We start from the raw sequence: 11,341 nt of genomic DNA on the forward strand, positions 1-11,341 counted from the left end.
CAGCGGCACCGCAGAGCCTCCGCCACGCTCCACTCCCTGCCCACACCGCCAGGCCTGGCTCCTGCTCCCCACCACAGCCAGGGCCAGGGACGGGCTCTGCCCACAGCGGAGCTGCCTCAGACCCCCCCTCAGCACAGAAAAGGAGGAGCAAGTTGTGACCAAAGGGGACAAGGCTCCTGCCATGGTCTCACCCCTTCTCACCTGGCTCCATCCCACTGCCACAAAGCATTGAGGCTACTGCCCAGGACAAGGCACAGCTGCCTTTTTTTGGTTTGTTTTTATTATTAAATACACCCTGGGAGGCACAGAGGGAAGTGAGGCCAGAGCCCATCCACCCTGGCAGGCCCAGAGCCTTAAACAAATAAAAACCCCCACAACAAAAAGTTAAAAATAAAAAAGCACCCAAATAAAACCCCTAACAATGCCAGACCTCCCCCCCCATCTCCAACTCCCACAGTCTAGATTTAGAAAGAAACCCACAAAGAACAAAACAAGGAGAAAGTCCCCAGGAAATCCCCCCCGAGCAGCAGCCTGCACGATGCCTGGCCACGGTCCCAGGGCCACCTCCACTCCTCTCCGCTCTCCTCCAGCTGGGATGCCACAGCCACTGGCTGCACGTTCTTTGGGAAGTCAGCAGCAGGGCAGGTAGAGGCCCCCTGTCCATCCACGTGGACCCCTGCCTGTCCTGCAGTTGGCACCTCTTGGGCTCAGTAAATGATCTCGTAAACTGTCGCTTTCTTGTCCCCTGAGCCAGTCACGATGAACTGGTCGTCCGTGGAGATGTCACAGCTGAGGACGGAGGAGGTTTCCTTCGACTGGAGAGAACAGGAGTAAGCACAAGGAGCAGCCCCAGGGCAAGGTCCCACCCCCACTCCCTGGGGAGCTGGGGAGGCTGCAGGGATCAGTTTAGGGGCTCATTGTTGCTAACACACATTTATGGATGGGCTGTACTGGGCAGCTCTTGGCAGCCTCACTCCGAGCAACCCCCAACCCTGCTGGCTGCTCACCTGGAAGATGCTGGCTCCGTAGGGCGTCCGCCAGGCATTGAGCAGGTTGTCCTTCCCAGTGCTCACGAACCACTTCCCTGTGGAGGGACAAAAAGCAGCCTCCTGTTACCAAACCAGGCCCAGCAGCTGGATCCCACAGCCTGCCCAGGCTGTGAAACACACGGTGGGGATGAGGCAACCACAACTCTGCCACCCATGAGCCAAGGGAACACAAAGGGGAGTTTGGCTCCAGCAGCCAGCACTGCTCCAGGAGGGATGGATACCCCTTTTCAGGCTGTCATTCACCGGGGACAGGGCTGGCTACCAGAACAAATGCTTGCCCCAGTGCAACGAGCCCTGCGACACACGGCCAGAAGTAGAGGTGGCATCCATGAGGTTCCAGAGCAAGGGGGGCCAGAAGAGGCGTGCCTACCACAGGAGGCGAATTTGAGAGAGAGGACACAGCTCTCATGGAGGTGCAGCTGGTACTTGTCGGGTTTGGTGACGTGCAGGATCTCCACGTTGCTGCTCTCCATCCCCACTGCCAGCCACTCTCCCATCGGGCAGTACCCCAGGGAGAAGATCTGAGGGGACAGACAGGGTCACACTGTGGCTCAGCAGGTCCCACCTGGCCCCATGGTGCTGCCAGAGGGCCCCAGCCCTTACCTGGGAGCTGAAGTCGTGCTGCTGCAGCTGCCGCCCCTCCCGCAGGTCCCAGCAGCGCACGGTGTTGTCCAGCCCCCCTGTCCACAGCTTGGTGCCATCATTGGAGATGTCGATGCAGCTGGCACCGTCCGTGTGGCCTTGAAACTGCCTGGGAAAGAGGGGAATGGAGAGGGCGAGGGCACAGCTGTCAGGGCAGCCAGTGCCTGCAGCATGGAGTGTGGGGCAGGGCAGCACCCAGCAGACAGGGGCTGCAAGCACAGGCACTGTCCCACGGCCCGGGTTAGACACAGGGAGGGGCTGCAGGGGACTGAGTGGTCCCTGGCCCGAGGAGTCCCCAGCAGTCCTGTCCATGCTCCCCCCTGCCCCAGACTCACCTGACCAGTGTCTGGTTCTGCAGGTCCCACACCACGATGTTGCCGTCGCTGCAGCAGGAGAAGCAGACTTTGGCATCAGGGCTGATGGCCAGGGCGTAGCAGGCGGGGGCAGAGGAGGTGAGCTCAGCCTTGATGCGGGGCGTGGGCGCTGCCAGGTCCCAGATGGAGAGGGTGCTGGCCTCCCCCCCCACGATCAGGCTGCGGCCGTCGGGGAGCAGCTTGCAGGAACGGATGTAGTTATCACGGTTCTGAACGGGGGTGACAGGGCACAGGGCAAGGCAAGAAGGAGGTGAGCATGAGCACACAGGGGCTCGCAGGAGACGCATCTCTTTCTCTCACTGCACACGTGAAAGGCCCCTCTGTCCCCTCCACTGGAACAGGGGCACCTTCCCCTTCCCAGCCCCACCCCTGAGGCCTTTCTGCTCCTCCTCCTCCTCCTCCTCCTCACCAGGCAGTCCAGCTGAGCCACGGCCGTCTTGGTGCCCGGCTGCCCCACGTCCCACACCTTGACACAGCCCTTGCCCCCGGTGTAGACGTGTCGCGTGGAGTTGCTGATGGTGACAGCACAGACCACCTCGCCGTGGGTCAGGGTGTGCAGCTGCCGCGCGTGCCGGGGGATGCCGGAGCCGATGAGGGCGTCGGGGGGGAAAGGCACCGGCTGCATCTGCCCATCGGCGCTGACGTGGAAGGAGTAGGCACTGGAAGGGAGCAGAGCAGTGAGAACCAGCCCAGAATCCTGTGTGGACAGTGGCCGGTGCCACGCGGGTCCCAGCGGGTCTGACACAGGCAGCGCGGTTTGGAGTCAGAGCTGTGAGCAGAACACACCCGATGATGCCAGTCGGGCACACAAGAACCACCACCCAGGTTTCCCCCCAGGCTGTGCTCCCCATCCCTGCTAACCCCAGCTTGTCCACCCCTCCCAGCTTCAGCCCCACAAGCCCCCCCCCCCCCTGCCCCAGCGCAGCCCCTGCCCAGCTCGGCCCCCCTTACGGCTTCCCCGAGGTCCCCACTTGCATGCCGGCCACCAGCCCTGGGACGCGCATGTGGGGGTGCGGGTCGTAGCCCACCTGCAGGGGACAGCAGGTGAGAGCAGCTCACACCCCGTGGCCCCACAGCCCCACACGGACGAGGTCACGCACCAGGGGCGAGCGCCCGTAGCCGCCGGCTCCCACGGCGGCCGCAGCCCCGTTGAGCTGCGGGGACATGAGGTGGAGACTGGCGTAGGCGCCAGTCCCGGCCACGTCCCCGTTGACCGCAGGGTGGGCCAAGCCGAAGGCGGCCGAGTAAGGGCTCTGCACTCCCAGCGGATTCCTCAGGCCCAGGGCTGGTGGGGGAGAGGCAGAGTGAAGGGATGGGGCCCTGGCGACAGAGCTTGGAGACCCACCCAGGCCCCGGCGAGGCCAAGCTCACCCAGGGGGTCCACGGGGACCTTGGCAGTGGTGGCACGAAACTGCTGGGCACTGCTGGAGCCCGGGATGGTGTCACCCTGGGAGGTGGGGGTGCTGGACTTCAGGCTGGGCGTCCCTGCCTTCTCCACCTGCCAGGAACAGAATGGGGATGTGGCAACTGCACCACTCCCGTGCCAGAGGGTCTCTGTTAGCTCCCCCTCAATGACAGCCCAGCCCAGACAATGATGCAGGGTCTGTGGGAGGGGATTTGAGCTGAGATCCAAGGGAGCAGGAGCCCCTCCCTGTCCATCCAGCACTTTGCCCCATGGGTTTGGAGGCAGAGGGACCCATGTCTGGCCACTGTGTCAGCTGAGCCCTCTGTGCCAGCACAAGCCCCAAGCGAATCACACGTACCGTGGGTGCATCCTTGCTCCGAGACGGGGATGTGCTGCTGGAGGAGGCCATGGAGGTTGGACTGAGGGGCATGGCCTCCTTCCTGCCCAGGGGGACCTTCTCCACCCCATTCTCCCGGGATGAGTAGGAGTGGACGCTGTGCGGGGAAGAGGGATCCTGGGGGGAAGGGAAATCAGCAGGCAGCAGAGCAGGCAGGAGAGCAGAGACGTCCCAGGTTTGGGGAGCTGGTGGCTCAAGCAAGGGCCAGGCTGCCAGCCTGGATCTTGGGACTCATTGCTGCTGCTGGCAAGGGTCAAGGAGCACAACTCCCACTGGCACCTCCCTGTGATGCCCACCTCTGCCTGGAGCAGCCTGTTAGCCCCACCCTCAGGAATAGACAGCACACACTGACCCCAGCCCCTTCCCAGTGTCCCAGCACACTGACCTCATCCACCACCAAGTTGTCTTCACTTTTGTCTGCATCGCTGCCCTGAAACACAGAGCACGGTTGGAGCCAAAGGGGCTGCAGCCGGCTTCACTCCTGCCTGGAGCTGTGCCAGAGGCACAGGCAGCTCCATTCATTGCCCCACAGGAGAGGATGGGGCCACCCCGAGTCCCCCAGCTCTGGGCTCACATAGTCTGTAACAAAGTCCTTCTCCTCCACCTTCCTCTTCTTGCTGCTGCTCAGGTACTCGGCGATGGCTCGTGCCCGCTCCCCGTTTGACAGCGCCAGGGAGCTCTGGGGTGAGGGGACACAGTGTCAGTCGCTGGGGACACTGTGCCCAGCTCCTGAGACAGGCAGCACCAAGGCAGGGCTGCAGCTGACTCCTGGAGCGCGGAGAGCCCCAGCCCAGCCCTGCGTCCTGACTGAAGCCGGTGCCGCCACAGAATGGTGCAAGAGAAGAAAAAGGCACTTACGGGGCCGGGGTCTCGGTCTGTCGCTGTGGCAACGCAGAGGCGCAGCACGAGGAGGAGGAGGGAAAGGGGGATACGCTGTGTCACCGCCAAGAGTCCCCCAGGAAAGCCACCTGCCTCACCCGTGGGTGCTGGGGCGTTCCCAGCAGGGCCAGACCAGCACCACAGCAGCAGGGTGGTCCTGGGCCCTCTCCAAGGATTACCCCCCAATCAACCCACCTCACCACCCTCCAACAAGGGTGCTGATCAGTGGAGGATGTCCTTCACCCAAACCCCTTGCAGCTGTAAGCCCCCTGCCCCTCCAGCCCAGTCGGCAGCCCTGAAGCATGGACAAGTGGCCCACACCCCAGGGAAGTGCCCAGGTAAGAAGGGCATGGGAAGCAGAGGGAGCCCCAGGGCCCTGCACCACCTGCTCCCAGGTTCACTCAGATCCAACCACCCCCAGCCCTGGCTCTCCCCACACTCACCCCTGGGCTCCGTGTCATGGACTCCTCGGTCATCCTTGGCCAGGAGCTGGGCCTGGGCCCCCAGTGCCCCTGAGAGTGCCAGCAGCCCTGAGGCACTGCTGATGCCAGCGAGGCCAGTGGGCTGCATTCCAGAGGGGTGTGGGGTCAGCGGGATGGGGGGAGCGTGGTGCGAGAGGTGCTGGGTCTGGAGCTGGTGCTGGAGAGGAGAGAGCAGAGTCAAAGGGCTGTGCCAGGACAGCTGCTGGGCAAGTGAGGGGCAAGAGGCAGCCCTGGGTCAGTCAGCAACGGGGCCTGGGTGTGGAGGGGCAGGGCATGCACCCGGGGTGCCCCCAGGAATGTTCTGGGGGCCACCACATCCCTCCCACCGACCCCTCCCACCCTGGGCTGGATGGGGGACCCTGCCTGTACCCAGAGCACTGTGCTGCTGCAGTCTCGAGGGAATAACTGAGTGGGAATGGTGGTGATCCCCCCTCCACCCGGGCCACAAGGCGTCAGGACACAGTGACATGCACCAGCCACCACCCCCGCCCCCAGGTGCACCTCCTGCATCCTGAGTCCTGCTGGCAGCCCCCAAACCAGCCTGGTTTGCCCCTCTCCTCGCCTTGACTCAGCCTCGGGTGGGAGAAGGCATGAGGGGCAGGAGGCGCCTCCAGCCCAGGGATGGCAGGAGCCCGGGAGGTGCCATCATGACAGAGCCCCTCAGCCCTGGCCCAGGAGTGGCGGGAAGTGCTGGGCAGAGGGTTGACGTACCCCGATGGCCGCGTTCAGGTCGGTCATAGTCACCTGCTTCGCTCGCTCCACAGCCTGGACCACTTGCTGCTGGTGCTGTGGGGAGAGAAGAGTGGGGCTGGGGCAGGCTGGTTTCTTTCCCTGGGCCCCAAAGGAGCTCTGGAGCACACCTGGCTGGGGCCCGAGGGCTCACCCACCTCCTGAGACAGGAACGGGATGAGCTGGGCGCAGATCACGTTGAGCCGCTTGGCGATCTCCGTCTGGCAGGGGAAGAGAGACAGAGCCCATCAGGGCAAGGGGCAGAGCAGACCCCACGCTGAGGGGCCCTGATGCTTCCAGGAGAGCCCCCTCACTACGGGTGCTTGGCCCAGGCAGCCTCAGGGGACTGGCACTCAGCCCCAAGGGCTGCTGCTCAGCATGACAATTCCTGCTCCTAACAACACCCCTTTCAAAAACCAGCATCCTCCATCCCCCCCCTGAGAGCCCTGGGACGCCTTCCGGCTCCTCCCTGCCAGGAACATGAAGCCCCACGGCCCATGCCACCGAGGCCATCCCCAAGCAAGCCCCCAGCCCTGCAGCCATGGCCCCTGCAGGCTCCCCCCACCCTGCCCTCCACGCAGCCTCCTGCCGGCACCACGCCTGCTACCTGCTGCCCTCCCAGCCCTCAGGAAGCCCTGGAGAGGTGCTCTCCTTCCAGCTGCTGTTTTTCTGCAACACTCAAGTGCCACTGGCAATCAAGAGTGTGGAGCGCAGGGAGGGAGAGCAGCATCGTGCTGTGCCATGCCATGTTCCTATGGCACCCCCCTGCCAGCTTCCAGGGCCCCATGTTCCTATGGCACCCCCCTGCCAGCTTCCAGGGCCCCCGCCGGCCCCACCCTGCACAGCTCGGGTGAGAGGAGAGCACAGACATTCAACCATCGCCGGCCTCACAGACACATCCCTGGCAAGAAGTCCCAGAGGCTGTGGGGACAGGCCCCTGCCCCTGCTGAGGGCCAAGAGAGCAGACACTGCTCGAGGCAACACGCAGAGCTGGGGACTCGTCCCCAGCACCAGAGAGGGGACAAAGATCAGCAGCTCTCCCTAAACCCAGCTGGGGGAGGGATCCCTCTGCTCTTGGATGGGCAGGGGATGTCCCGGGCATGGGAGTCCAGGTAAGATGCTGTCTCAAGCCCCAAGGAGCTCCCAGGCCACCCTGGTGGGGAGGATGAAAACACTGTGGAGCCAGCACAGGGCTGAGAGGAGGGGTTGGAACCCAGACCCCCTTATCAGCGCCCAGAGGAGGCTGAAGGGTCCCAGGGACAGAGCTGACCCCTGGATGTCCCCTCCAGGACCTTGGGCACATCTCCCACGCCCAGCTGGTGCAGGTGCTGAAGTGCCAGGGTGAGGGGCCACAGCACTGCCTGGCTGGTGTGGGGACAGAGACCCAGGGACATTCTATGCTGCCCTCCAGAGCAGCTGCCGACCTGCTCTTGCCAGCTCCAGAGCACAGAAACAATCTGGCACCTGCCTCACTTCCCCTTCTGAGGGAGGAAAAGAAGAGAAAGAAAAGAAAGGGAGAGGGGGGAGCAAGGAGATTTGGCAGCCAGCAGTTCTGGGAAGGATTTAGCTGTCTCTCGGGGCCGGCAGTGATGGATTCTCTTCCCTAATGCACTGATGGGCAGCAGCTCCTTGGGGAGAGCTGCCTCCAATTCACTCGCACTCGTTAATGTGCAATTTACTGGCACTTTAACGCTCTCAGCATGAAAAATGATCACGCTGTTTGCAGCCCCCCCAGCCACCAGCACGGTCACCTCCCCTCTGGCTCGCGGTGAGCAAGTCCAAGGCCAGGCAGATTCGGGGAGGTGGTTTTACAGAAAGCTACAGGCCCCTTCCATGCCAAAAACAAAGCAACAATAAAATATTAACGTCTCCTGCTCGTTCCCATCTTGATCTTCTCCTGCCAAGCCTGTGGCTGCCTGGAGAGCTGCACCACCACAGTCAGCCCCCAGCCCCATTTCCCTCTGAACAAACCCAGAGCAAAACCCCACGCCTTGGCCCACGCTGATGCCAGCACTGCTGGGCACCTGGGGAGCCCCTGAGGACACTGGGCACATCAAGGACAGAGGCCACACCACGGCACTACCCAGCCTCCATCCATGGCCATCGGGCGATTGCTGCCTCAGGGGCTCAGGACCTGCCTGTGCCCATGAGCAGAGCAGGATTTGGGGGAAGAGGAGGGGAAACAGCAACCCAATCCCTCCAGGGCAGCGATAACCCGCGGCTCCTGCGCCGGCAGTTCCCGTTCCTCACACAATGGCCGCTGGCTGTCAGAGCAGACTTACGGGCCCTTGTTAAAAGTGCCGACAGCTCACTGGCCGGCAGCCAGCGGCACCTGGGGCTGGCAGAAAACACGAGCCTGAGAGGGTTGGGAGAGAACCAGCAGCCAGAGGAGAGGAGCTCACAGCCCTCCAGGGAGAGGCTCCGGGCAGGGTGGACCCTTGGCATCATCTGTCAGAAGGGCAGCTTCACACCTCAGCCTCAGCAGGGATGCCAGGACAAGGAGGGCATCCCAGAGTGGCAGGAATACCCTCCCAGCGGGCACAAAGCTGGCAGGTGTGGCTGACAACCTGCCCTGTGGTGGGGACAGAGGCCAGCACGGCCACGGTGCCCACCCGAGCAGCTCCCGCGCAACAGTTGGCGTCGGCGGGCGCGGGGCGGGCAGGAAGGCGGCGGCAGCGCGCCTCGCCAGGCTCCTCCGCAGCCTCTTTAAAAATAGATGAGAAGAAACCTTCTGTCTCAGAGCAGCTGGTGACCCGGAGCTCGGCACAGGGGAGGAAGGGAGGGAGGGAGTTGAGGAAGGGAGGGACGGATGGGGAAGCAGCGAGGGAAGATGCGCAGCCCTGAGCCCCCGGAGAGCCCACTCTGCACCCACACCCCAAAACCCATTTTTGTCCTCAGAATGCTCCTCAGCCCTGGTCCTCAGATGAGCTGCTCCCTGGCCAGTGGGCAGCAGACACTTGCAAAGGTGTCAAGCCACAGCCCACCACCCTGCTGTGACTCTGTAGCCCCCCTTGCCCTGAGGAAGGAGCCAGTCTCCTTCACAACAGTCCCCCCATGACCACTCACAACTGGTGTGAGCAGCCATGCAAGCACAAGTCCTCCACCACTGCTCTCTGCTTGACACAACAAGCACATCACAGTCCAGGCAGGGCACCTTGAACCCAGCAACCAGAGCACAGATATGTGTTTGGAGAGCTAAGGAGACAGGCAAGGCCATGACACAGAGCAGCACAAAGCTTCCAAAGTACAGGGAAGGGGACACATCCCCCACAAGCACAGCCTTCCCTGGGCTACAGCAGGGAGCAACATCCCATGTCGTCTGTGGGGACAGCCCTGAAGAGCCCAGATGGCAAGGTGGGGCCAGGGAGCTGGGACCAAGGAGGTAGACAGAGCTCCCAATCCACCCAGACTCACCTGTTTGTGCATCTCGATGTTCAGGCCATAGGACATCTCGTAGTACTGTGAGGGAGAGAAGGCAGCATCAGCATGGCTCTGGAGACCAGGGGAATTCACAAGCAGAAAGTCCTCTCCGGTGCTGGCACACCACGTCAGCCTGGCCGCAAACAGTCATGGTATGGCCAGACCACGGGGACAACACGGTCCCCAGCTCCTCTTCCAGGAGCAGAGGTTCCTCTGGCACATGGCTGCAGCCCACAGGATGGACACAGTCCTCCCAGGGCTCCTGCAGGAATGGGGACAATCCCACAGGAGCAGCTTTGCCACCACAAGCTGCGGCAGCAAGTCCTGCTCCAACACCACGGCTCTTTTTGGGGGAAAACCAGGCAGTAACAGCCACAGGAACCAGATCTCAGGGCCAGGCCACATAACCCAAAAGCAAGGGGAAGGCAAAGCATCCCTGCATGTCCTTTGATGGTTCAGAGGAGATCCCACACCACCCTTCTCCTTTCAGGTGGAGCTCACTAACCATGACATAATGACGCTGGATTTCTGTTTTTTCTGTTGCCAGCTTTTCACATTCTAACTTCAAGCTGTAAAAATAAAGAGGAGAGAGAAGGAGAAGGAGCGACCACCCCTTGGTCCTCCCAGTGAGAGGATGTCCCTGGCTGGACAGAGCACAAGCCCTCCCAGTGTACCACACATTTCAGCCTCCTCTCAGCTTCAATCCCATCTCCCAGCACAAGCCAAGAAAACCACCTGAAAGAGGGCGGGAAGAGGCTGATAAAGAAGAGATGGACGGCAAAGGGATCTGGGCATCAGGGAGCAATTTGCATGGACTCTTAACCCCCTCCCCAGCATCTGCTTCCCAAATGGAGTGAGCTGCAAAGCTTAGCTGCATTTCAGACCTTGCTCTGCCCCGCACAGTGTGGGGAAGGGGAGGTGATCCTGGACAGCAGCCTCACGGATCAGAGGGACTCCAGGTCTAAGTGATGACTCTGGCTCATCCCAGGAGCTGGGTGCTAGAAGCCAGCACCTCCTCCTGGGGCTTTTGGCAGGCAGAGGCTGAGCTTCCCCTTCAAACAGTGTCATTTCAAGCTACCACGGTGGTGCTTGGCACAGCCATCCTCTGGAGGGACTGGTCCACCAGCCACACCGGACGGTGCTGCCCAGTGCCAGCAGGAGCCTGTTGCTGGCCAGCACCAGTGAAGTGCCCAGTTCACGCGTTGGCATGGGAACTCTGGCAGCTTCTCACCTGTGGTATTGGTTCTGCAGGAACTGGAATTCCTCCTTGATGCGATCCAAGGTCTCTGGGTAAGTCAGCTTGAGGGACTGGGGGGTGCTGGGGATGGCACTGGCAGCAACAGCGGCTCCCGAGGCAGCGGAGGGTGCCTGGAGATGGGCCTGGGCAGAGACGGGACCTCCGGGGTCACTGCTGCTGCCCAGCAAGGCTGGCACATCCCCCAGGGGTGTCCTGCACCCGGGAAAGAGGCTACGGGCACATTTGGGAGAGCAGCACATGCAGGAGGTTGCAGGAGGAGTTACTGGAGAGAACTCTGGTCACAACCAGGCACCAAGGGCCTTGTCAGCATCAGTTTGGCCACTGAGCCAGAGAGGATTAATGACCATGGCTGGCACTGGGCATGGCACAGACCTGGTGGCCTGTCCTCGCCCAGCTGCTGAGCTCCCTGCCTGCCCATCACCGTCCCACCATCGTGCCCCAGTGGATCCTGCTCCCAGCACCTCACACAGCCCAGCCCCGCAGGGCTGGGGCTCAGCACCGCTTTGGGAAGAAGCACAGCATCGCTCCCGAGCATCAAACACTGTCAGCACCGAGCGGGGAGCTGGGGTCTGGGGGCGCAGGCCCTGCGAGGGCCGAGGTGGCACCGCTGCGAGGGGACGGGGCCACGCGGGGCTCACCGGGGGCCTGTTCTGCGGGAACATCCTCGGCACCGGACAGGCCCGGAACCCTCCGGCCGCGCGGGCCC

The 11,341-nt window shown here is 62.6% G+C and overlaps 1 protein-coding gene across 3 annotated transcripts; it reads right to left on the minus strand.

Annotated features, from left to right (window-relative positions):
- Positions 1 to 240: 240 nt before the first annotated feature.
- On the minus strand, positions 241 to 11,335 carry LOC103622124 (transducin-like enhancer protein 1). Of its 3 annotated transcripts, none has more exons than XM_017743871.1 (20): positions 11,274 to 11,335; positions 10,609 to 10,757; positions 9,883 to 9,946; positions 9,372 to 9,416; positions 6,116 to 6,178; positions 5,973 to 6,014; positions 5,190 to 5,385; positions 4,726 to 4,748; positions 4,442 to 4,546; positions 4,253 to 4,297; positions 3,829 to 3,984; positions 3,437 to 3,563; positions 3,166 to 3,350; positions 3,017 to 3,093; positions 2,475 to 2,724; positions 2,027 to 2,274; positions 1,653 to 1,800; positions 1,420 to 1,570; positions 1,008 to 1,084; positions 241 to 815 (listed from the first exon to the last, which is right to left on the minus strand). In XM_017743871.1, exons 1-20 carry the CDS (start codon positions 11,295 to 11,297, stop codon positions 708 to 710), a joined length of 2,283 nt encoding a protein of 760 aa, XP_017599360.1. In that variant the 5' UTR covers positions 11,298 to 11,335; the 3' UTR covers positions 241 to 707. The 3 variants fall into 3 exon arrangements, 2 of the variants coding, with proteins under 2 accessions (XP_017599360.1, XP_008639247.1); XM_008641025.2 differs by having other exon boundaries at positions 5,940 to 6,014; XR_001865147.1 differs by having other exon boundaries at positions 730 to 815; positions 1,653 to 1,796; positions 5,940 to 6,014.
- Between the last annotated feature and the right edge of the window lie 6 nt (positions 11,336 to 11,341).

This window comes from Corvus brachyrhynchos, unplaced genomic scaffold (genome assembly GCF_000691975.1).
Source record: "Corvus brachyrhynchos isolate BGI_N302 unplaced genomic scaffold, ASM69197v1 scaffold219, whole genome shotgun sequence".
NCBI classification, from domain to species: Eukaryota; Metazoa; Chordata; class Aves; order Passeriformes; family Corvidae; genus Corvus; species Corvus brachyrhynchos.